General features: G+C 38.0%; 4 protein-coding genes, 1 long non-coding RNA gene and 1 other non-coding gene across 6 annotated transcripts; 5 read left to right on the top strand and 1 right to left on the bottom strand.

Annotated features, from left to right (window-relative positions):
• The first annotated feature begins 3,004 nt into the window (after nucleotides 1-3,004).
• On the top strand, nucleotides 3,005-3,087 carry TRNAL-UAA (transfer RNA leucine (anticodon UAA)). The gene has a single exon. It is a non-coding gene; the product is annotated as a tRNA-Leu (tRNA).
• Nucleotides 3,088-3,354: 267 nt separating this feature from the next.
• On the top strand, nucleotides 3,355-5,663 carry LOC110765464 (Auxin efflux carrier family protein). Its single transcript, XM_021968602.2, has 2 exons — nucleotides 3,355-3,545; nucleotides 3,855-5,663. The coding sequence occupies exon 2, from the start codon at nucleotides 3,888-3,890 to the stop codon at nucleotides 5,235-5,237; it is 1,350 nt and encodes a 449-aa protein (XP_021824294.1). The 5' UTR covers nucleotides 3,355-3,545; nucleotides 3,855-3,887; the 3' UTR covers nucleotides 5,238-5,663.
• A 2,097-nt stretch (nucleotides 5,664-7,760) lies between these two features.
• On the top strand, nucleotides 7,761-9,465 carry LOC148297884 (putative ribose-5-phosphate isomerase 2). The gene has a single exon (XM_088246942.1). The coding sequence runs from the start codon at nucleotides 8,177-8,179 to the stop codon at nucleotides 8,954-8,956; it is 780 nt and encodes a 259-aa protein (XP_088103068.1). The 5' UTR covers nucleotides 7,761-8,176; the 3' UTR covers nucleotides 8,957-9,465.
• A 457-nt stretch (nucleotides 9,466-9,922) lies between these two features.
• LOC110765440 (uncharacterized) lies at nucleotides 9,923-10,786 on the top strand. Its single transcript, XR_015832890.1, has 2 exons — nucleotides 9,923-10,161; nucleotides 10,259-10,786. It is a non-coding gene; the product is annotated as an uncharacterized LOC110765440 (long non-coding RNA).
• A 3,744-nt stretch (nucleotides 10,787-14,530) lies between these two features.
• On the top strand, nucleotides 14,531-18,947 carry LOC110765442 (uncharacterized). The gene is made up of 10 exons (XM_021968571.2): nucleotides 14,531-14,660; nucleotides 14,712-15,161; nucleotides 15,539-15,726; nucleotides 16,283-16,461; nucleotides 16,824-17,108; nucleotides 17,204-17,262; nucleotides 17,367-17,403; nucleotides 17,515-17,586; nucleotides 17,771-18,092; nucleotides 18,283-18,947. The coding sequence occupies exons 2-10, from the start codon at nucleotides 15,029-15,031 to the stop codon at nucleotides 18,712-18,714; spliced, it is 1,707 nt and encodes a 568-aa protein (XP_021824263.1). The 5' UTR covers nucleotides 14,531-14,660; nucleotides 14,712-15,028; the 3' UTR covers nucleotides 18,715-18,947.
• Nucleotides 18,948-19,633: 686 nt separating this feature from the next.
• LOC110765390 (putative fasciclin-like arabinogalactan protein 20) lies at nucleotides 19,634-20,974 on the bottom strand. The gene has a single exon (XM_021968506.2). The coding sequence runs from the start codon at nucleotides 20,800-20,802 to the stop codon at nucleotides 19,774-19,776; it is 1,029 nt and encodes a 342-aa protein (XP_021824198.1). The 5' UTR covers nucleotides 20,803-20,974; the 3' UTR covers nucleotides 19,634-19,773.
• Nucleotides 20,975-21,447: the final 473 nt, after the last annotated feature.

Here is a 21,447-nt window from a genome sequence, read left to right as displayed (position 1 = left end):
AACTAATATATGCAACGTTAAAATGTGAACTAGCTAGGATATCGAAGAATCATTCTCACGCGTTGAGTTTGGATCCAACACAACCCACTTCATTTTTAGAGTTGCCCATTATAAAGTAATAACAGTTGACCTATATTGGACCCTCTAAGTTGGGCTTAGCTGGAATTAGCTTTGTTATCATTATCAACCAGACTTGGTCCATTATTCCCGTGGCCCACTCGTTTTTTATTTATTATTTATAAAAAAAAGGCACATTTTGCAAATGATTGGGGTATTAACAAGATCGACGGCCACTGCAACTCCACAACCTTAACTTATTTGTACCTTTTATTATATTCAAATATTTAAGAAATTGCCAAAGGGTGTACATAATTAAAAAGAAAAATACTTCTTTTATTTAGAGAGAGAGAGAGAGAGAATCATATAAAAGAAAACTGAATTAACTAAATGCTTCCTAGACAAACCTAACAATTCTATGATTGCCGGAGTATTCCTTTGCTTAGCATGTGTTCTAATGTTTGGTTAATTAAGGAATCAATTTAGAGAACAGATGATGCAGTTTCAATAATTATAAGTTGTAACTAACCAAATTATCAATTTAATAAGTTTACATTCGTAACTATAAATTGAAGGCACATGAGAAATAATTTGGGGTAGACTTAATAACAAGTAATTAACATTTTCTTTCGATGAATTAGTGAGTCTGTTATCTGTAAGCAGCAGGCGGTTGCAGCTCCTGATCATCTCTCAAAAACATGGCCTTTTCTGCATGAAGACCAAGCTACTGGAAAGAGTACGGATAAATAATAATGAGTCAGAAAATCATTACCACGAATATGAAGAGAAAATAACATATTACATGCAAGTTAAAGCTACGTAGATATATAATTAATCAAATATTTGACAGAAAGGAAATGAAATAAGGGTTTAAGGAGCTCCCTTCAGTCCAAGACGTGACAGCAATAACCAACCTATCGGCTCCTGCTTCGTTGGATCAGAAACACACCACACCACTGTTTTCAGCACACTTAAACTGTATGGCTTAGTTGATGAGTTCTTGAACCAACGAGTCAGCAGCTGAGTGTCGGCCTTCGAACTGCCTCGGACTGGACTGAAGAAGAGCTCCTTAATTCCATAATCGTTAACTAGCTCTCCTTTTTTAGCTTTGCTGTTGTGTTTTTTTCTTCTCCCTTTTCCAATAGTCTATATATATATGTAAGAGAAACATAAATAGATATCTTGAGCTTGAGCTAGCTAGCTGGCCTTTCACCGAAATGCAAATATAGTTTTGCATGCATGCTAGCTAGTTTAATAATGAATGAGCAGCACCATTGATGGAAAAGAAAGAAAGAGAGAAATAGAGGGCATAGCCAAGAAAGGGGAAGGTACGAGGAAGGAAGAGGAGGTTGAGGGGTATATATAGAAATGTTTAGGTGAAAACGCCAACATGCAGATCTAAATGCAGGCTGGGATGGAGATTTAGGGCAGGCATCACATTCATATCCTGTTTGAAAATTTTCAAGGCCCTTTCAACTCAAACAGACATCTCTCTTAATTTCGTACCATCTATGCTGCCCTAATATATATCTTGTCAGACAGCTGGATCACTCACCACAACTTATTGTCTGATCTACTCTCACATATCTAATGGCTCTAAAGCTGCCACCCCATATACACACATGTACAACTCAGATTCATCTTACAAAACACCACCATTTATGCGTTGAAGAATATGAAGTACCACGTTGGAAACTTTGACAAAATGAAATATACAAACTATAATGAATGGTTCCGCGCATCAATACAATGTGTACGTATAATCCTTCACAACCATCTGACTATATGTAATTAGTGATTAATAAGTTTGGAACTAAAATGCACGACGTTGTTCCTTTGAAATCTTAACAGCATATTGTACCATTAATTCAAAACCTTCTTATGTGAATTCTTAATTATGTATGTTTAATTTTGAAAAAGCAAAGCTGATGATGAATGGCCAACGTGGTAATAGTATATATGCCTTTTCGTACATGCATGTACTGTGTAGATGAATATGATTGATTTCCTTGTGGTCTCAATGTCAATCCCCTCCTGGCTGGCATAATCACAACCGTTAAAAGAAGAGGGTCTGCTCAAAAAGGCTGGTTCTCTTGTAGCTAATTTTCAAAAGGAATAGCTGGTTCTCTCTCCAATCCCAACCAATCTAGTTACCTTCCAACCATCTCATTCCCTGGGGTTCCTCCCCTACATGAACAGAATTTGGTTACACAAAGGGGTTTGGTTTTGTGTCGAAAACAGAGAATATTGGGAAACAGCAACTGTTACGTAAGATGGAGCTTCCCCAAAATGAGGGTGTACCCTTTGGCAGATTGGCGAAGCTTTGTTCTGTGGAGTTATTGATGTCTTTGATGACTTGTAGTGTCTGCCAGTACTAGTACCGTTCTCTCAGTCTCATTCACGCTCTCTTACTGTGCTCTTCTTTATCAAATTATTATACAACAAAACTAAGAATCAGGGAATCTCATTCCATATATATGACATGTTGTACTACGTCTTGTCTTTTCACCTCTTCCTTTTCTTACTTTTATTCAGCCCTATTCTTTTCCATCCACCCTCACTTCTTTATCATAGACTTGACCCCAAAAATTAGGACTTGTTTATTACAGTGTTATTATAATAATATCTTTCAGGGGGAATATTTTTGCTCACCACTTTAACCCAATGTGTACTCTTATCATCCTTTTCATCACTTAACACGTGTCTCTTGGCATAACCATAGTTAACTTTTTATTTTATTTTTATGCAACCATAGTTATGTCAATAAACATGTGTCAAATGTTGAAAATGGTGGTTAGGGGTACACCTTGGATTAAAGTGGTGTGCAAAAATGCTCCCCTCCCAGGATAGAGCTAGAATTGTAAGATTTGGCTTGGGAGTTGAAATCTAAAATACAAGTTTGTTTCGTACGTACTTATTAATACTCGAGTTGAAGAAAACATCAACAGCTGGTTTGCCCGAGAGGTTAAGGGGGAAGACTTAAGATCTTCTGCACATAAGTGCGCATGGGTTCGAACCCCATAGCCAGCAACAAACCTGTTTCTTTTTTTCTCTTTTATTCCGAAATTTGTTTGTACTCTTTTTTTCTTCATGAGACCAAACGAACGATACAGCCCACAACGATAAGCCCAGAGGCTATGCCTAATTTGTGTAAACCCACCCACAAGAAAAAATCTCAATTCCCAGCCCACTAATCTGTTGATGAGAAGAACCGAAAGACTCAGAACCACATATGCCACCTGGCTAGAAAGAAACGAACAAAAAAACCAACTTATCTTCCTCTTGACTTCACAAAATAAAACACGACCCGTTCCCATTGTTTCTTTTAGTGTTCTGAAAAGGACCCTACTCTTTGTCGAGTATTTGGCTTAAAATTGTTTGCTAAGGCATTGTACTGGCGAGTCTGTTTCCGGTAGCTTCAACAATAAATTCCAATTCCTGGCCCGTGAAGCTTTTCTTTGTCTTTCTTCAATCCTCTATCTGTAATTGTAAGTCTCACTCTCTCCGAGCACCGCAATTTTGTTGATATTTTTGTTTAATTTCAGTACTGAATCGCCCACTTTTCTTCTTGGGTTAGTTAAGGTTTGTGAAAATCCTGCAAACCCATGTTAAATCCTCATAGAATTTTTGTTGGGTTTGTGATATTATGTTAAACCCTCGTTGTATCTCATTGTTTTCGTTGAAGTTGTGCTGAATCCATCTTGTGCGCTCGCAAATTTATTTAGACATTTTTCTACGGGTACCATTTATGTTGAATTGTTGATTATTCATTTGAATTCTTGTTGGACTAATTGCAGAAAGAACTTCATCTTTGAGTAATTAAAGAAAAGATGTCTCGGTATCTTATGGAATTGTATCAAGATAATTTGGAGTATAGTGGGGATGTGATGAGTGCAATAGTACCTTTGATGAAACTTTTGTCACTCACGGTCATTGGACTGGTTCTTTCACACCCAAAATCTCAAATCATTCCAAGAGCTACTTTTAAGCTACTCAGCAAGCTTGTTTTTGCCTTGTTCTTGCCATGTCTAATCTTTACTGAACTAGGCGAATCCATTACACTCAAAAACTTTGTTCAGTGGTGGTTTATCCCAGTTAATGTGCTAGTGAGTACACTTATTGGTTGTTTGCTTGGGTACTTAGTGGTGATCATATGTCGTCCGCCCGCAGAGTTAAACAGATTTACCATTATCATGACTGCATTTGGGAATACTGGAAATCTTCCACTTGCCGTTGTTGGATCTGTCTGTCATACTCCGAAAAACCCATTTGGACCCCATTGTCACTCCAGAGGGGTGGCTTATGTCTCTTTCGCCCAATGGGTTGCTGTAATTCTAGTTTATACCCTTGTTTACCACATGATGGAACCCCCATTGGAGTATTATGAGATTGTTGAAGAAGGGGTTGAGATTGACGAAACACAAACTAACGATATGAGTAGGCCTCTACTTGTAGAAGCTGAATGGCCGGGTATTGAAGAAAAAGAAACTGAGCATTCCAAGACACCCTTTATTGCTAGAGTTTTCAAAAGCATCTCAAGTGTTTCGCAGAACACTTTGCAAGATGTTGATTCCTCAGGAGAAGGTGGTGGAAACAGTCCCAGGTCGATTAGGTGTTTGGCTGAACCTAGGGTGGTCAGGAGGATGAGAATTGTTGCTGAACAAACTCCAATACGGCACATACTGCAACCCCCAACAATTGCTTCTCTATTGGCTATCGTTATTGGGACAGTGCCTCTGTTAAAAGCTTTTTTCTTCGGAGATGATGCTCCACTATCCTTCCTCACAGACAGCTTAGAGATTTTAGCTGGTGCAATGGTGCCTTCTGTGATGCTTATTCTTGGGGGTATGCTCGCAGAGGGGCCAAATGATTCTACTCTAGGGCTCCGAACTACTGTGGGTATAAGTGTGGCAAGGCTTTTATTGCTTCCTCTGTTGGGAATTGGTATTGTGGCGTTGGCTGATAAGCTCAATTTTCTGGTTGATGGCGATGCAATGTACAGGTTTGTGCTTTTGATGCAGTACACGACACCAAGCGCAATTTTATTGGGAGCAATTGCAAGCTTGAGGGGTTATGCAGTAAGCGAGGCCTCAGCACTTCTCTTCTGGCAGCATGTGTTTGCCCTCTTCTCCCTTTCTTTGTATATTGTTATCTACTTTAAATTAGTAACATATGTCTGAGATTTGGCTTCAATCTGGGATTTGTTTTTAAACAAACTACTCCGGAACTGGCGATGGAAGTGGATTGTGCTTTGTTCTTTCACTTTCTTAAAAGTCAGTGATGCTTAATTGTCAAAAGTTTATTCTAGATTACATGAGTGGAGCTTCTTAAAACAAAAATCAGAGCTGTGAACAAGAAGATTAGCACCATAAGTTGCAGAACTATGTGTTATCGGTGTAAGATCATCACAAAAAGCAGATGCATCCTTAATTGTCTACATGCTACAGCATAATAGTGTTTGAGGTGGTGCAAGAAGAATATATTCTACTTGACATAACTTTCTTTGAACTTATTTCACAGCAAGTTTTGTTTCTAAACATATTTGTTTGAACTTTTCATTTATGATAGAAACCCATTATTATTTAATTCAGATATGTTCGTCTTTACATGGTTTATTGGTAAGAAGCATCTCCACGGCTCCCTAAAAAAGATTGACCCATATTTGTGAAGATTCTGTGGGATTTAGATGGCTTCACTTGCGAAGAACTTTCATGCCAAAAACATGTAACTCCCATCTTGGTGCACTTTGACTGGACCCAACTTTCTAACTGAGAATGGAACATCGAAGCAAAAGCCTTCATTTAAAGTCTAGGTTGAACATTGACCATTGCTGAATTGCACACGAAGAACATGTTTTTGCATGGTCAATTGGAAATTTGTTACCAACTCTTACGGCCGAGTTTGATCCCCTCTCCGTAGGTTAGAATAGTTTATAATATCACTTTGTCAAAAACTTGCTACTAGGTAATGGCCTCCGATCAGATTTGGGATTTTTGTTTCTGAAGCAACTAATTTATTCGAAATTACGTGAGTAACGGTGGAGTATATTTTGTTTTGGAATGCATTCATAAGAAATGAAACATGGCCATTCAATTACAGACGGATTGAGTAAAAAACTGATACTCCTGTCGGTTTCTTATTTTTCCACATAAATAACCAAAAACAGAGAAAAAAAAAAAGGCTAATGGCCCAGAGACTGATGAACAAGGTCAGAGGTCGAAGCCAATTCCAAGTAATTGAGTTCCCTAGAAGATACCCTGCCAATGACTTGTGTCTTTTTCATGGACATCACATGTTAAAATGTCATCATCAAAAACTGCAAGAAACAGGCTTTCTTCTGCACCAGTCTTTGTAGTTTCTTTCTAAGCTCCCAAAAAAGAAAACCAAACAAAATAAACGAAAATAAAATAACATACCACCGCTGCTTAATAATAAATAATAAAATGGTCAGAATAAACAAAACTTGGTTGAAAATCTTGCAAATTTTGTATATTAGTTAAGTAGAGAATTATTTATTAAATCCGGTGATTGGGTGCCGAAAGAAAGGAATCTGAGTGATGAGAATATTATGCGGAGAATTGTTATAAGATAAGAGAAAACAATCTCCACGGATGGCATGCGTTGTTTCACACCATGCTTCTTTAAAATGAAAAAGAAAACATTAAAAAGTGTTAAACTGATTCCATTCATATATGATATATTTCTATTATTCTATATCAAAACGCTCCACTCAATTGAAGACCATTGATAATGGATGTCCTATTCCTAAAAAGTTCTCAACAAATAGACAATAGCATACTGGATGGATGATATTAACCGTCTTTCTTATTCTTATAAAGGCTTGACATGGTTTTATTCAAACTTTGATTTCAGCATCCATTTTATTCAAACTTTGATTTCAACATCCAAAGAGTAGGGTTTGATTTACACAAAGGATCCGCAGTACTGATTTGGAACAATTGCTCTTTTAAGAAATGTCTTGGGTTGAATTATTAGCATCCATGTAGTGTGTGCGAGTTTTATTCGAACTTTAAAATCTCATGTTGCATTGAGGACAGACTAAATACTCTTGTTTCTACTCAAAATAAAAATAAAAAAACCATTTTTTTTTTGGCAATGAAACTAAATACTCAAAACTGTTATTTAAAATAATAATAATAATAAAAAACTAGAAACCTCAAACATTATAAATATAAAAATTAGTGGGTGGTTACCATGATATTCTACCTGAGAGCAGTTCCACTCAAAGCTGTAAAAAAGCTTAGAAAAAGTCGTGAAATTGTTACTTCTGATTTTTCAAAACAAATCCAACAAAACATCGAAGAGCCTATCCGGACTTGGAACTGAAGTTGCATGGCTGACATTTAGCCAAATGCAACTTCTTTTGTTTGTTTGTTTTGTTTTGTTTTTTTTTTCAACTGTTTGAATATGTAATAGTTGATGAATTTGCAAAATAAATAAAATTCCCTTTTATGTGTTTTAATTATGTTTTCACCAAAAAAGAAAAGAAAAGAAAAGAATAACATTTAAAATAAACTAAAAAAATCAATTTTCAATATATAAATAGTATTTTTTTTATATGTATATTAGAGCCCCACAGGATAGGGTTCTATAATTCCATGCCATTGCCATATAGAGACATAGGTGATATTGAATATTTTCCCCACCACGAAATATGCCCAAATCTTCCCCAATTTAAATTTTCAATGCAACCTCAGAATTTCCCTTCTTTTTTAAACCAACCCTCCTATTTCCCAGTTCCCACCACCTTCATGAGTCGTGACCCTTCTCCCCTATAAATACATCTCCTTCCCAAACCCGCCTCCTCACAAACCCTATCTCCTCTCTTTCTTTTTCCCCAATGCTGACAGCCACACATTTCTAGATAGATAGATAGATAATCACTTTACTCCTTCTTTTGTCTGGGCCTTCTTCTTCCTTCAAAACCCTGCTGTTTTTTTTGTCTGCCATGCTTGAATAACTCTAGAGGACACTTTTTCAATTCATTCATTTTTTCTGGGTTTTGATTCTTTCTCATTTTTAGGCTAACCCAATTCTGGGTTTTGAATAGCATCCTTCTTGTTGCCCCCATTTTGTTATTGGGTCTTACAATCAGGCCATGGAAGCTGGGATTTTGGTGTCTTCCCCAACCTCTTCCTCGCCTCTATCTACTCCCATTCCCTCTGTGATTCTAACCCAGGACGAGTTGAAGAAAATCGCGGCCTACAAAGCCGTGGAGTATGTCGAGTCCGGCATGGTCCTCGGCCTTGGCACCGGCTCCACCGCTAAGCACGCCGTGGACCGAATCGGCGAGCTTTTGCACCAAGGAAAGCTCCAGAACATCGTCGGAATACCCACTTCTAAGAAGACCCATGAACAAGCTCTGTCCGTGGGAATTCCATTGTCGGACCTCGATTCGCACCCTGTTCTTGATCTCGCGATCGACGGCGCCGATGAGGTCGATCCCCACCTCAATTTGGTCAAAGGCCGAGGTGGGTCGCTATTGAGGGAGAAGATGGTTGAGGGTGCTTGTAGGAAATTTGTGGTTATCGTTGATGAGTCCAAGCTTGTTAAGCATTTGGGGGGCAGTGGGCTCGCTATGCCGGTTGAGATTGTGCCCTTTTGCTGGAAATTCACTGCCAAAAGGCTGCAAGACTTGTTTGAGGACGCGGGTTGTGTTGGAAAGCTCAGGACTTTTGGTGAAAATGGTGAGCCTTTTGTGACAGACAATGGGAATTACATTGTGGACTTGTATTTCAAGAAAGATATTGGGGATTTGAAGGCAGCCAGTGACGCAATTTTGCAGCTTGCTGGAGTTGTTGAGCATGGAATGTTCCTGGACATGGCGACCACTGTGATTGTCGCAAGCGAGCTTGGTATCACGGTGAAGAATAAGTAGTAGGTCATGAAATTTCGGAGCTAGTTCGAGATGGGCATCTAACTTATTACATGTAGGAGCAATTTATATGGACTTGGTTTCCAATCGAACTGTCGAAGACTGGGTCTTTATTGTAACGAGGGAAGTTTTTTCTCCTAGAATTAATTTATACTATTTTTTTGGGAGGGTCTCCTAACATTTTGATATTTTCTTTGATCCATTGAGCAAGAAATTTTACAAAGTTTGGATTTTTGGGTAGCTGAATGACTGGCAGTTTATGTTTGATGATGGCTGTCATGTTGCTTCGATATAAACTCGACCGCATTAGTAATGGAATGTTCTCACTTTTTACAAGTAGACATCCATGAATTCGAATGGAATGGTTCAGATTTTCAATTGCAGTTGCACTATGTGTAGTTACTATCATTGAAATGCATAATCTTTGTATTCTCAACAGGACTATCTTTCACCTTGTAAATGAATTCAAGATCAGAAAAGGGTACCTAGTGTTATAAATTTTTCCATTGAAATTGTGCAGTAATTCTTGGCCCCCAAATAAGTGATTTGGCCATTACATAGGTGTTCTTTATCAGTGCGGAGAACCCATGGACAGGGAGATGTTCTCATTGGTATGCAGCTTTGTGAAATGGATGCAAATACTATTTAGGAGATGACTATCAATGTGGGAGTTGACGAGGTAATTGTTGTGTTAACTTGTTCCAAATATTTTTGAACTTTAGCATTTGTTTGGTTTCTCGTCAAATATTTTTGGATTTTCTTATGTGCTCATTAGTACCAAACACATCTCTGACAGATACTCTGATATAGCATAGACCAGAAGAATACGACGAATGAAAATCTTGATCAAGGAACATGTATTGAACCTCAAATGGCAGGGGACACGGTGAAAGAGGAAAGAAACATTTCTTTCAAGATTATGGTTGGCAAATCTGAAGAGATTGTTTGTTGTGCAGAAGCGGGGTAGGGTTTTTTTAATTCACCCTTCAGTTTCCCGGTTCTTTCTTGGGTTTGTAGTGAAATAGTTTCGCAGTGACTCTATGAAAGTATTCATTGATCAGTTGCACAACAGTGTCCAGGTGTTGATGAGCAATATTTCCAAGTGAAATTATAATAAGGAAATTCTACAGAGTCCCGAGCTTTATCCCGGTTTTTACTATGAGAATTGATGGTGGCAGCCTCGTGATGCTATGGAAGTTATTGGCCAGGTACTATCTGATTTGTTTTCAATTGTCTTAACCACTGCCTTATTGACATTTATGGCGCATTTTGTAATTCGCTTGATGTCTGCATTCTGGTATGCAGACAAATTCACCCAAGATATGCTCATAATGTTCCTCTCCTTTGGAATGGTGGGGAGGGAGCATTTGATTCTTTCCATGGTAGTTAATGTCAAGATGTCATCTTCATTGCTTTCTAACTTTTAACACGACTCGACTTGGGGATTCTTTCGAGGAGCCTGTCTGCAAAGTAAACAAGATCTCTGGTATATGCTCATTCTTAGTTTGTAGACAGCTTTGCTCACGTTCATTCTTGTCTCATAGGCCGTACTTCTTTAGAGGTTTGGTTATCATCAGAGTAAGAAAAATTTTGATCTGCCAAGCAATGCTTTCGCCACAAAACAAAACGAACACAACTGGAAATGGTTTTGAGATTATGGAATGGACAATTGTCAATTCATTGTGTTATTTCATTCTTGACCTATGCCTGATTGCAGAGACCCGCCTCAGTTTGCTGGTTGAGGGTGCCTGCAAGAAGGTTGTAGTCGATTTGTTGTGTTTGGCTGAGGCCATACTTTCAAGTAATCAATATAATTTGCAGCTCCCATTGCAAGTTTGTAAAATGCAGAGAGAGAGAGAGAGAGAGAGAGAGAGAGAGAGAAGTAATGTGATGTTATTCTCATTTAATGTCTTTGTCTGAACATATTTGACAAGGGGAGTTGAACATGACCCCTATTGTGGATGAAGTTGACCTTAGTCAGCTGCCTAGGTTCATGCCTCCTGAATGATTGCCCCATTTTCTGCATAAACAAAATACGTGTATGGCTGTTTTACCGGTTCAAGTTGACGTTGTGAATGCATGGAGATCATTGCCATTATCTTCTGAACCTGTTTGTTTGATGTAAAAATTTGTATATTATTATTGTGTGACTGATGTTTGCTTGCTCCCAACTTCTCCTCATATATTATCTCATATTTTTTGGGCTGCCTGAATTATGCAGCATCGTCTTCTATTCCTGGCCCTGTATTTGGGCTTTGATAACAATGAAGATTCTGAGCCAAACCCATATTCAGAACTCAAATGAGAATTTAGAATAGATGGCAAGGGAGCAGGCCCATTTTTGCTACGTCCATCAGTCACGATGGGAAAATATTGTGATTGGGCCAGAAGTATTGTTTTTCTTCTTATTTTTAAGGGTGAAGAGCAGATATGGATTGATAGATTAGTTGAATAAAATCGACAAAGAAAGATGGATTGATAGAAAATTGGTAGGCAGGATGCACCAATTATTGTCATTTCCTTCGCATCAAAAAAGTGAAAGCTGATGATTTCAAGCACCAGCCAAGCGTTTTCCACTACTAACTAAATTCCTAGCTCAGGCCTATCACCGCACACAAGACAAAATTATAAAAGTCCGCATTTTGGGCCTGTCCTTTTCATACTTGCGCATTACGATATCGAGATTGAATTGATTGGTATTATGTTGTTTATGAGCATGAGAGCATGAGAGCATGAGGAGGAAGAGGACCCAACTGTTTTTGCCGGACTATTATTGCCCCTACCAATAATACCATTTTTTTAAATTGAAAAAAAGGTACCCAAAATTATGATGGCAGATACGATAAAAATGAAACACTTTGCAAATCTATAATTATTTTTTTGGTCACAAAGTGTGTAGCGTAAGAAATGTTAGGTGTCACTCTAGTTAGACTTTGGATCTAAAAACCAACACCTCCACCTTCACCACGAGTCATATGTACGGACAAATTCAATTCGCTTCCTTTATGTAACATTCAAGAAATGCATAATTTTCTTCTTCTTTTTTTGTTCTAGGTTTGGTGGGGATGGAGGGAGACTCTAGTGTAGTAGATGTAGATAGATCCCACCATTGATGATCACATTCACATGCATGCATACCTTTTCAGCCACCACTTTTAATTCTCACATCATCCCTCCCTTTTAATTCACAAATACAAATGCATGCAGCTGTGTGTGAAGATTATTCTGATAAATATAAAAAAAGAAGTTGTTTTCCAGAAGTTAACTTACATTATATATGACACATACATGCATACGTGCTTTGTCTTGTGCTTTGGTCATAATCCGATTGTCTTGTTCACGTATATATTAAGATGTTTTATTTAGACAAGCTACTTTTGATGTAGACTTCAAACCACTCCATTTTACACAACCTTTAACAAAAGGTTTGGATTCGCTTCGTTTAGTTGGTGGTTGGACTTGGATTCAGACGCTGTCTGTATGTCTCTCTCCCTTGGATCCATGAATAACCACTTTTGTTTTTTTATACAAGCTAATTGAGGACGATGAATTCAAACATAAGCTATCCGGTGCGCATAAGCAAATACTCTTAACTACTTGAGTTACAATATTTTATTTTTATTTTTATTTTTTTGTTATACAAGCGATATTGGGGGAAGAAATCGAATCTAGAACATCAGATATATGGGTAAATGCTCTTAACCACTTGAAGTACAAACTTTTTACATAATCTCCTTATTTTTAAGATATAATACTTACCCAAACTTCAATTTTTTAACACGTTAATATTGAACATTTCTTATTATTTATAAAACTAAAAATCATGTCAAGGACTTCTGTATTGGATCATGTGCCTCAATTTAATTAATACCGTTAAGAAGCGGTATATTTATTAATACCTTCGATTTGGAAGAAGAAGACGCCCCCCCAATTTTTAAAATATTTATTTCTATGCGTGTGAATTTTTTTAATTAAATTATATTTCTGTGATTTATTTTTTCAATTTGACAAAAGAATTGTACTGTTATGCAAGTGATTCGCTAGACTGACAAAAACTTGAATTTTCCTGACGTAGGAAAAAGACTAAATTGAAGTCTGTCATTTGAATAGTCGTCTAGTTAGTCTTAATTATTGTCGTTTTTTATGGAAATTACGAACATCTATTATCCCGGAATTGGAATGACATTACTGGAGATTATTTATTTTTGTCAAAATGATCGGAATGCCTTTAATTAATTTACATATAGGTAAAGAAAGTTGGTATGTCATTCATTTGACGCCACATTATTAGAAAGCAAACAGGTCTTCATTTCTTTCGGTAAAAAATTCTTTGATGATTTTTAGTTGTCAAAATCTGCTTTTAACCTTTTTTTTTAATATAAATTTTTCTTATGAGAATAATGATAATATACTAAACTCACACATACACTAGACAGGTGTTAGAACTCGAACCTAAGACTTTTTCTGGAGGAGCAATTGCTCCAAATCACTACACTAATGGGTTTTTTTTTGTACTTTTAGTCCTTTTAAAAGCAATAAATATATTCATTTTCCATTTTTATTTGTATGAATAATAATAAAAAGAAGAATAAAAAACCTTATGCGCGTAATATATTTTACCAAAAAAAAAAAGAGCAAATATATTGTAGAGAGATGAGGTCGGGCGTTTCACACACGGCAATAAGCGCGCTGCTTTTGACGTTGTTGGTCGCTGCCAAATTCCGTGTTAGTGTCGGCTGGGTCCCACATGTCCTTCCCTAAATTACCTGTTGAGCACCACGATTTTGTGAGTCAATTGGGTTTTATTTTTTCTTAATCTTTTTACTTAATTTCTTCATTGGATCAATTTTGGTTTACTTTTGGTGCATGCCCTTCTTTTTCTTTTTTATTTTTCTGAATATTATATAAATGTAAACATTTTTATATTATGGAAAATTTTTGCATGGAGGAAGTGGATGCGTTTTATATGCCATGGATGTCGTAAGATTAGATGGAAAAACAGATTGAAAAGCTTTCGTTGAGTCGCAATCTTTGACTGATCTCGATTCAGAAATAATATTAAAACAAAAATATGACGTTTGTGGTGCACCGAAACTAAACGCACTAGCTCAAATCAAAATAATGAAATCCGTTAACAGAAGGATAACATAACAATTCGAGATTTAATTTAAAATAGTAATTGGAGAATATTCCATATAGTTCAGAAGATAAGTATAAAAGCAACGTCTATTGTCAACATGCCGTTCCGTTCCAATCCATTCCGTCCCTCCAAAGATACTTCCGTTTTGTTCTCTTTCACTAGAAATCCGAAACAGATTCCATTCAGTGCCTTCATATTAAAAGTAATTTCCAATTAAGTTTATAATTGAAGTAGCTACAAAGAAGGCAGAGAATGTAAAGCATTTATATCATTGACAATGGCAACTTGGTAAACCGAATGGGACACTAAATGAAAATGGAAAATGTGAGCAGCCCCTACAAATTAAAAAACAAAAAGCGTTAAAGGTAAACCGAATAAAATAAAGAAAAAGAAGAAGAAAAGCAGAAAGGACAAATAAAGAAAAGTGGTATAAATTATTAAGTAGGGGGAGCAAACAAACAGTTGTGGGTTTTATGGAACCGTGCTGGTTTGCTTAGTGCACTCATATTTCAACAAGGGGAGAGAGAAAGAGAGACAGAGACAGAGAGACAGAGTGAGGGAGCTGAGGCTTTGGTTTTTTTTTTTTTTTTTTTTTTTTTTTTTTTTGGATGAAAAGAGGCTTTGGCTTTGGCTTTGGCTTTGAGGCGCTAAGCAAATCCTTTATTCATTTCACACCCGCCTTTTTCTTACCCCACCTCCCACCCCCCCCCATGTGACTTTGGAGACTCCATTTTTGCCTTCTTATAAATCCCTTACCACCAAGAATGTGACCAGATTAGAACACTGACACACAACTCACTCATTTCGCCATTTTAATTATACTTCTTTTTCAAGATTTGGGTTTTGTAACTAAACCAAATCTTGGAAATGGGCTTGATTCGTATCTGGCTTCTGTCCTGAGAGTTTTGTGAACAGAGAGTGGAAAGACTCTGCAAATGACGCGCTTGCTGGTTGCCACCTCTCTTTGCTTCTTCTTCTTCTTTCTGGTTTTGGGTTCTGGGAGCTGCGTTTCAGCTCTAACTCGAAATGGACTCCGACGCACCAGAGATACTCTCAAATTTAGTCTAGGTACGTTTCTTAATTCGATTGTTTAAATGGGTTTTATCTTGTATGCTTCTTTGGTTGCTGAGGAGGAGAAGAAATGGAAAATGAGATTTTTGGAGTCATTGTTGTTTTTGGGTTTCAAGACAACGTAACAATACATAGCCTTTATCCCAATTCATTGCCAGTTTTTCATTTCATCCTTATTCTTATTTTGATGAAAGATCGAATCTTTTCTCCACTATTACTCAGCAACCAAACAAGCCAAACGCTTTTCTGTTCCAAACCAATAACATTTCTTTTACTTCCAAAATTACTTTGAGAGTTTTCAAGTCTAAATAGCTCAGCAGCTGAAATTATGCAGCTTTCTAACCTTGTAACATTGCTTCTTGTTGTTTTTTCAGTGGATGAAAATCTAGGGTCGTGGAGAAATGGAATCTCAGAAGAGACTGCACAATCCCCAGGGCCTGCAAGCGATGCACCTCAAGGCACGCTTGTTTTGGCGGCTAAAAGGACCAACAGGCCAGATATTCTCAGTCGGTTTAAGCGTTATCGAGGAGGCTGGGACATTGCTAATCGGCACTACTGGGCAGTAAGTCTTGGTTCCTTCTTGCTTTATTATGGTGGACCACCTGTCATTTAATTTGTTGATTGTGATTTATGAAATGTGTGCATACTTGCTGTCAATCTAGCTCGAGTATTGGTTTAGGCTGTAGAATTTGATTGTTATAGCATAATTCGCGGCCCTTTTGTTAACTTGTTGGATATGATATCATATAAAATATATGATGCTTGTTTGTTTGTGATGAAAAGTGTGAAGATTTTAAATAATCAAGAAATAGTGAGATCTATCTTTCATTGGCTGAAATTATTATTATTATTTTTTTCTATGGGGAAACATAATTTTATTTAATTAATATCTAACATGAGGCAGACCACTAGAATGCAATTTTGTTATGTGATGATACATCAAAATTTCCAATTAAAGTTAATTTTTTCTCTGTACCTACTCGTTTTGTTCTGCCTCTTTGAACTGCTGTTAGATAAATATTTAGTAGTAGTAATAATAGGAATTGTGATGCCCATATTATTACTTGTACATTTAAGTTTCTCATGTATTCCTTAGTAATATGATCTCTTTTCTGCAGTCGGTTGGATTTACAGGTGCTGCTGGTTTCATTATTTCTGTCCTATGGTTTGTTGTTTTTGGCATGGTTCTTGTGGTTCATCATTGCTGTGGATGGAGAATAAACATTAAAGAGGAAGAATCACACCGCTCACAGAGGATATGTCTGATTCTGCTACTAGTCTTCACATGTGCTGCCGCGTAATGCTCTGAACTTCATATGAATATATATGGATATATGTTCTGAACTATTATTTATGTTTCTTTTGCCCATTTTCCTGTCCTCCTTCTTTGATGCATACAATTATTTTGGTTCATATTTAGACTTACACACAAACAAACCAAAATCGTTCAGGAAATTCATCTTTCTGGCTTAGGATTGTATATGGTAACATTCTTTTTTCTTTCTTTTTGGTATGGGGAAGTTTTCATCATATACTTACTTAGGTCCACACGTGATGGTATTGGCCATCTGTTGTGCTAGGAAGGCAGTTTTGTTACCTTATGCATCTCTCAGGTGACCCTGGTCTAACATGATATGCTATATCTTCTCAATCACACAGGATTGGATGTATTCTTCTTTCTGTTGGGCAAGATGAATTTCATGACGAAGCGATGCGTACTCTAAATTATGTTGTAAACCAGTCCGACTACACTGTGCAGACCCTGAGAAATGTCACAGAGTATCTGTCCCTTGCAAAAGCTATTAGTGTGGCCCAGGTTTTCTTACCTTCTGATGTCATGGATGGTATTGACAAGCTGAATCTAGATCTGAACGCTGCAGCAAATACCCTGACAGAGAAGACAAGTGAAAATTCTGTTAAAATAAAAAGAGTCTTCGGTGCTGTGTACGTCTTCTTAAACTTCGGTAGTACAATCTAATCAAGGGGTTATACTGAACCCCTGTGTTTTTAATGGACTAATTTCGAGTTAAATGTTGCAGGCGTTCAGCTTTAATCACCGTGGCAGCAGTGATGCTTCTCCTAGCTGTGATTGGTCTTTGTATGTATCACCCTAAACAACTTGATGAATGAAATCTATTATTTGGTCTTCTTGTATATTGCACTTTTTGTCTCTTTGTAACTCATTAATGTATCTTGTTGCAGTTCTGTCCATCCTTGGGCACCAACATGCGATCCACATGTAAGTTGTCCTTGTATTTGTCAATTTGTTACATTTGTATTAATTCTTCTACTCTTCACATTCTGGAGGGGTTTCATATCTCCGTCTGACAAAGCCGTCATATTTTTGCAGATTTATTGTTAGTGGATGGTTACTTGTAGCAATTACATTCATTCTTTCTGGAGTCTTTGTGATCCTTAACAAGTAAGAATGTGTTATCTTCGATAGAAATGTTTAGATTTATGTTCATTTTACTGGATTGTCTGGTGAATCAGAAACTCAACAAAGTACTGTGGTGATTGTGATTTTATTATGCCTCCTTATCCAGGTGGGATTATGCTAATGCCCTCACCTGAAATCTATTTTGTTTTTATCTTTTGTGTTTCAGTACTGTGTCTGACACCTGCGTGGCCATGGAAGAGTGGGTAGAACATCCTCATGCTGAAACAGCACTTAGCAACATCCTTCCATGTGTTGACCAGAGAACCACAAATAAGACACTTAGCCAGAGTAAACAAGTTATCAACGATATTGTAAATGTTGTCAACCAGTTCATCTATACATATGCCAATACGTATCCATCCCATGCTGATCCTTATTATTACAATCAGTCCGGGCCTCTGATGCCACCTCTCTGTTATCCATATGATTCTCAGTTGAGAGATAGTCAGTGTGGGGATCAAGAGGTGTCTATTTCAAATGCTTCTTTGGTAAGAATCATTGACTTTGACTATTTTAGTCATTTGGATAATTTGGTGTCTTTATATATGCTGCTGGAAGCTGCTTGATTTGTGTAACATGCATTGAGGGGATGAAAATACAACATCTTGATATTACGAGATAAGGCAGTATGTATGATGGCTTGCTTAAATCCATATTTGGTTCGTGTGAATTCTTCAGGTTTGGCAGAAGTATACATGTGAAGTCTCGGCATCTGGGATGTGCACCACAGTTGGAAGGATAAGCCCAGACATCTACACTCAGCTGGTTGCAGCAGTTAATGAGAGCTATGCACTTCAGCACTATACTCCGCCCTTATTGAGCCTCCAGGATTGTAATTTTGTTCGAGACACATTTCGAACAATCACGTCAAGTTATTGCCCTCCATTGGACCATTATCTGAAAATTGTGAATGCAGGGTTGGCCCTGATATCAGTTGGAGTCTTGCTTTGCCTTGTTCTCTGGGTACTCTCTGCAAACCGCCCCGGAAGAAGGGAGCTAGTGTTTGTGAAACTATCCTTACCGATAAAAGGCAGGAGAAAAAAGAGCAGTTCCAACAATAATACCAATAATAGCAGCAGCATTGATGTATCGTCATCAAATGAAGTCTAGGTCTTAAGAGTAGAAATCAGTTATACAACTAGGATTTACTATTGTCATTATCTTTTAAAGTGAATATTAAAAAGAAAAACCGAGTGGAGCGAAGCTCCATTCCGAGTTGGGGGCTAATACCCCGTTTTTATACTGTATCGCGTTTCTTATGTATAGTTAAAGGAATCTAAACATTGTTGATGTTTGTAATGCCTTTGGTTCTGAGAAGTATTTTGAGGAAGTATTTTAATCCAGTTTAATGCTTGAAACCAATGATGCTCATCCCTTGATTATTATGCAGTGATCAAAGAAGACGATCATTACGCTTTAATTATGGCTAAAATTGATCCCTTCACGCATCACTTATGCTTAAATGGTGCCTGCCTAGACAAGGCAATGTCTGGATTAGAAGTTTATGGTTGCGGTGTTTGGTTAGTGCCTGAAACTTATCTGTCAAGATGTTTTGCAAAATTAAAGAAGCTCTGAGAAAGAAATGCTGTCTGAAGTACTTTTGGGTCCATAAAGTCGAAATCATGAGACATATTGCATCACAAAGATGACTTTTTGGCCCAAAAGAAATGACGCAAAATGATGCTTTAGCACTTGGCTTGGCTTCCAGAAGTCATTCCATTTAGTAAAAGATACAACAAAGATCCGTCTGATCCAAGCAACTTAGGGCTTATCCAACATTTAGTATATGTGGTCATTCAGTGGCGTGAGCAGAGCAGACAACTACTACAGAACAAGCACACACTAATGCGTGCAAGACTCAAAATACTCAAAGCTTTAATTTTTAAATCTAGAACAAGTACTCTTCTTCTTTGTAAAATTCTGAAGGCTTTAATTCTTCACTGAATGCCTATCTCTACATTTCTGAAGGGCTCCCTTGAATCACAATCAGATACACAGGAAAAGAGACGGCCTATCCACAAAATCAAACTTCAAAAAGAACCAACTTTCCATCTTATTACAAGAAAAGCTATTGACAAAAGAAAATTCTTCAGAAAACAGACACTTGTTTGTAAGAAACAACACTTTCTGAAGGTCTTCATCTTCACCACAGCAAATTGTCAGAGTCTCTTAAAACTCAGTATTATCAAAAGGCACCTCATCGTTGGTTCCACTCTCAGGTGAAGACTCATCTGCAACTTCTGGAGTCTCTGGCATTACAAGACTCTCGCGGATACCATGAACAACCAAGGAGTCGCTGTAGTACATGTTCGCAAAGAAAACCGGAACTCCGTTGAGCAACAACACGTCACCAGACCTGGAGATGGTGATAGTAAACCCCTCCATATACGTCGGCAAAACAGTCCCGTCGTTGAAACGCACCAAATCGTTCCACAAAAGCCGGCATGGAACGACATGTCGGAGAAAGATTGAAGGGTATTGCAGAGGGTTCTCAATTGCTTGGTCAAGAGGAGCAAAGACAGTCATCGAATTCGGGTTCTTGAACCCCACAAGCTGTAAATCAAGAAACGAGGCCATGACATTGTACCCATTTGACCTCAGAACCGCACTCGCTCCTTCAAACCAAGAAGCACCCGGAAACCCAATTGTGGTTGTAACGTTCGCTGACGATGACGATGTGGAAGACCCACACAGCGGATCTGGAACGGGGCTCCGAATTGGGATGGGAAGCTGAAAATTGGCGTCGAAAAATTTATCAACTCCGAAAATGATCAAAAACCCATCATCGTAAAGGGGCGCTGCGGATGTAATCTTGACGTTGTTGAGTGAAATTGGGGCACCGGAGGACGGTGTGGTGACGATGAGAGAGTGCCCAGATAGCAAAGTTGGAATCTTGGTGCCGGCGGGGAGGGCTTTGAGGGTCTGGAGGGGTAGAGGGAGAGGGCAGAAGTGGATTTGGAGCAGAGAGAGGGAGGGCTGACCCGATCGGGTGAAGGCGGTGTCTGGTGGAGCGAAGATGGTGAGAGAAGGGGACTGTGGGACGAGGGACTGGGAGACGAGCTCGAGAGTCAGAGCCATAGAGACGAAGCCTGAATCCGAGAGGATTTCGGCGGCGTCGAGGACGGCTTGGTTGGGGAGGGAAGAGGAGAGAGAGAGGAGTGAGAGGAGGATGAGGGAGACGAGCAGCGGTGCGGCCATTGATAGAGGGTATGGAGAGCTTCAAGAATCAAAGGAGGTCTTTTTCTTTGAGTGAGTGATTCAGTTGGTTGCAGAATGCGAGTGAGAAAGTGAAAGTGGCACTGGATGTAAATTTAGAGAGGGCTGGTTTTCGTTTTAGCGGGAAATCGTAGACAGGTGGCGGTACGTGGTTTGTTGATGTTCAGGTGTTCGTTACAAGGAGTCGGTTAGGCGGTTGGATTTGAAACGACGAGAAGGACCGTCGTTTGTAGAAATAGAATTACAGTTTTACACACTCGTTTTCATCTAAGTAATTCTGGAAGATAAATTAACATTCATCCGAAGGTAAAAATCCAAGTAATTAAATTGAAAAGCTTACATGGCTTCCATGATCACCAATTAAAATATAAGAAAGTGAAAAATCAGCTCACCTACCGAACTCCATTATAGAAGAACATGCACCAATTGTATATTAGACGTACGTCAATTTTCTACAAAAATAAATTATTTCCACTAGTCAAAATCAATCCACATAATCATGCTAATTTTATAAGCATGCTCTTGTAGTCATACGTCCTGCAGATTCTAAACATGTTTGTTGATCAACCACACCTTTTACCTGCTTAAACTATACCTAGAAAAAGATAAAAGTATGATATAATATTA

This window comes from Prunus avium, chromosome 1, assembly GCF_965620075.1.
Source record: "Prunus avium chromosome 1, drPruAviu1.hap1.1, whole genome shotgun sequence".
NCBI classification, from domain to species: domain Eukaryota; kingdom Viridiplantae; phylum Streptophyta; class Magnoliopsida; order Rosales; family Rosaceae; genus Prunus; species Prunus avium.
This window is presented reverse-complemented; position numbering and strand designations above follow the sequence as displayed.

Excerpts from the sequence above, each read along its gene's own strand:
- LOC110765464 (XM_021968602.2), top strand. The coding sequence starts at position 3,888 with ATGTCTCGGTATCTTATGGAATTGTATCAAGATAATTTGGAGTATAGT.
- LOC148297884 (XM_088246942.1), top strand. The coding sequence starts at position 8,177 with ATGGAAGCTGGGATTTTGGTGTCTTCCCCAACCTCTTCCTCGCCTCTA.
- LOC110765442 (XM_021968571.2), top strand. The coding sequence starts at position 15,029 with ATGACGCGCTTGCTGGTTGCCACCTCTCTTTGCTTCTTCTTCTTCTTT. Across the intron at positions 15,162-15,538 it reads TACTCTCAAATTTAGTCTAG|TGGATGAAAATCTAGGGTCG; the intron begins GTACGTTTCTTA and ends TTGTTTTTTCAG. Across the intron at positions 17,587-17,770 it reads GTCTTTGTGATCCTTAACAA|TACTGTGTCTGACACCTGCG; the intron begins GTAAGAATGTGT and ends TTTGTGTTTCAG.
- LOC110765390 (XM_021968506.2), bottom strand. The coding sequence starts at position 20,802 with ATGGCCGCACCGCTGCTCGTCTCCCTCATCCTCCTCTCACTCCTCTCT.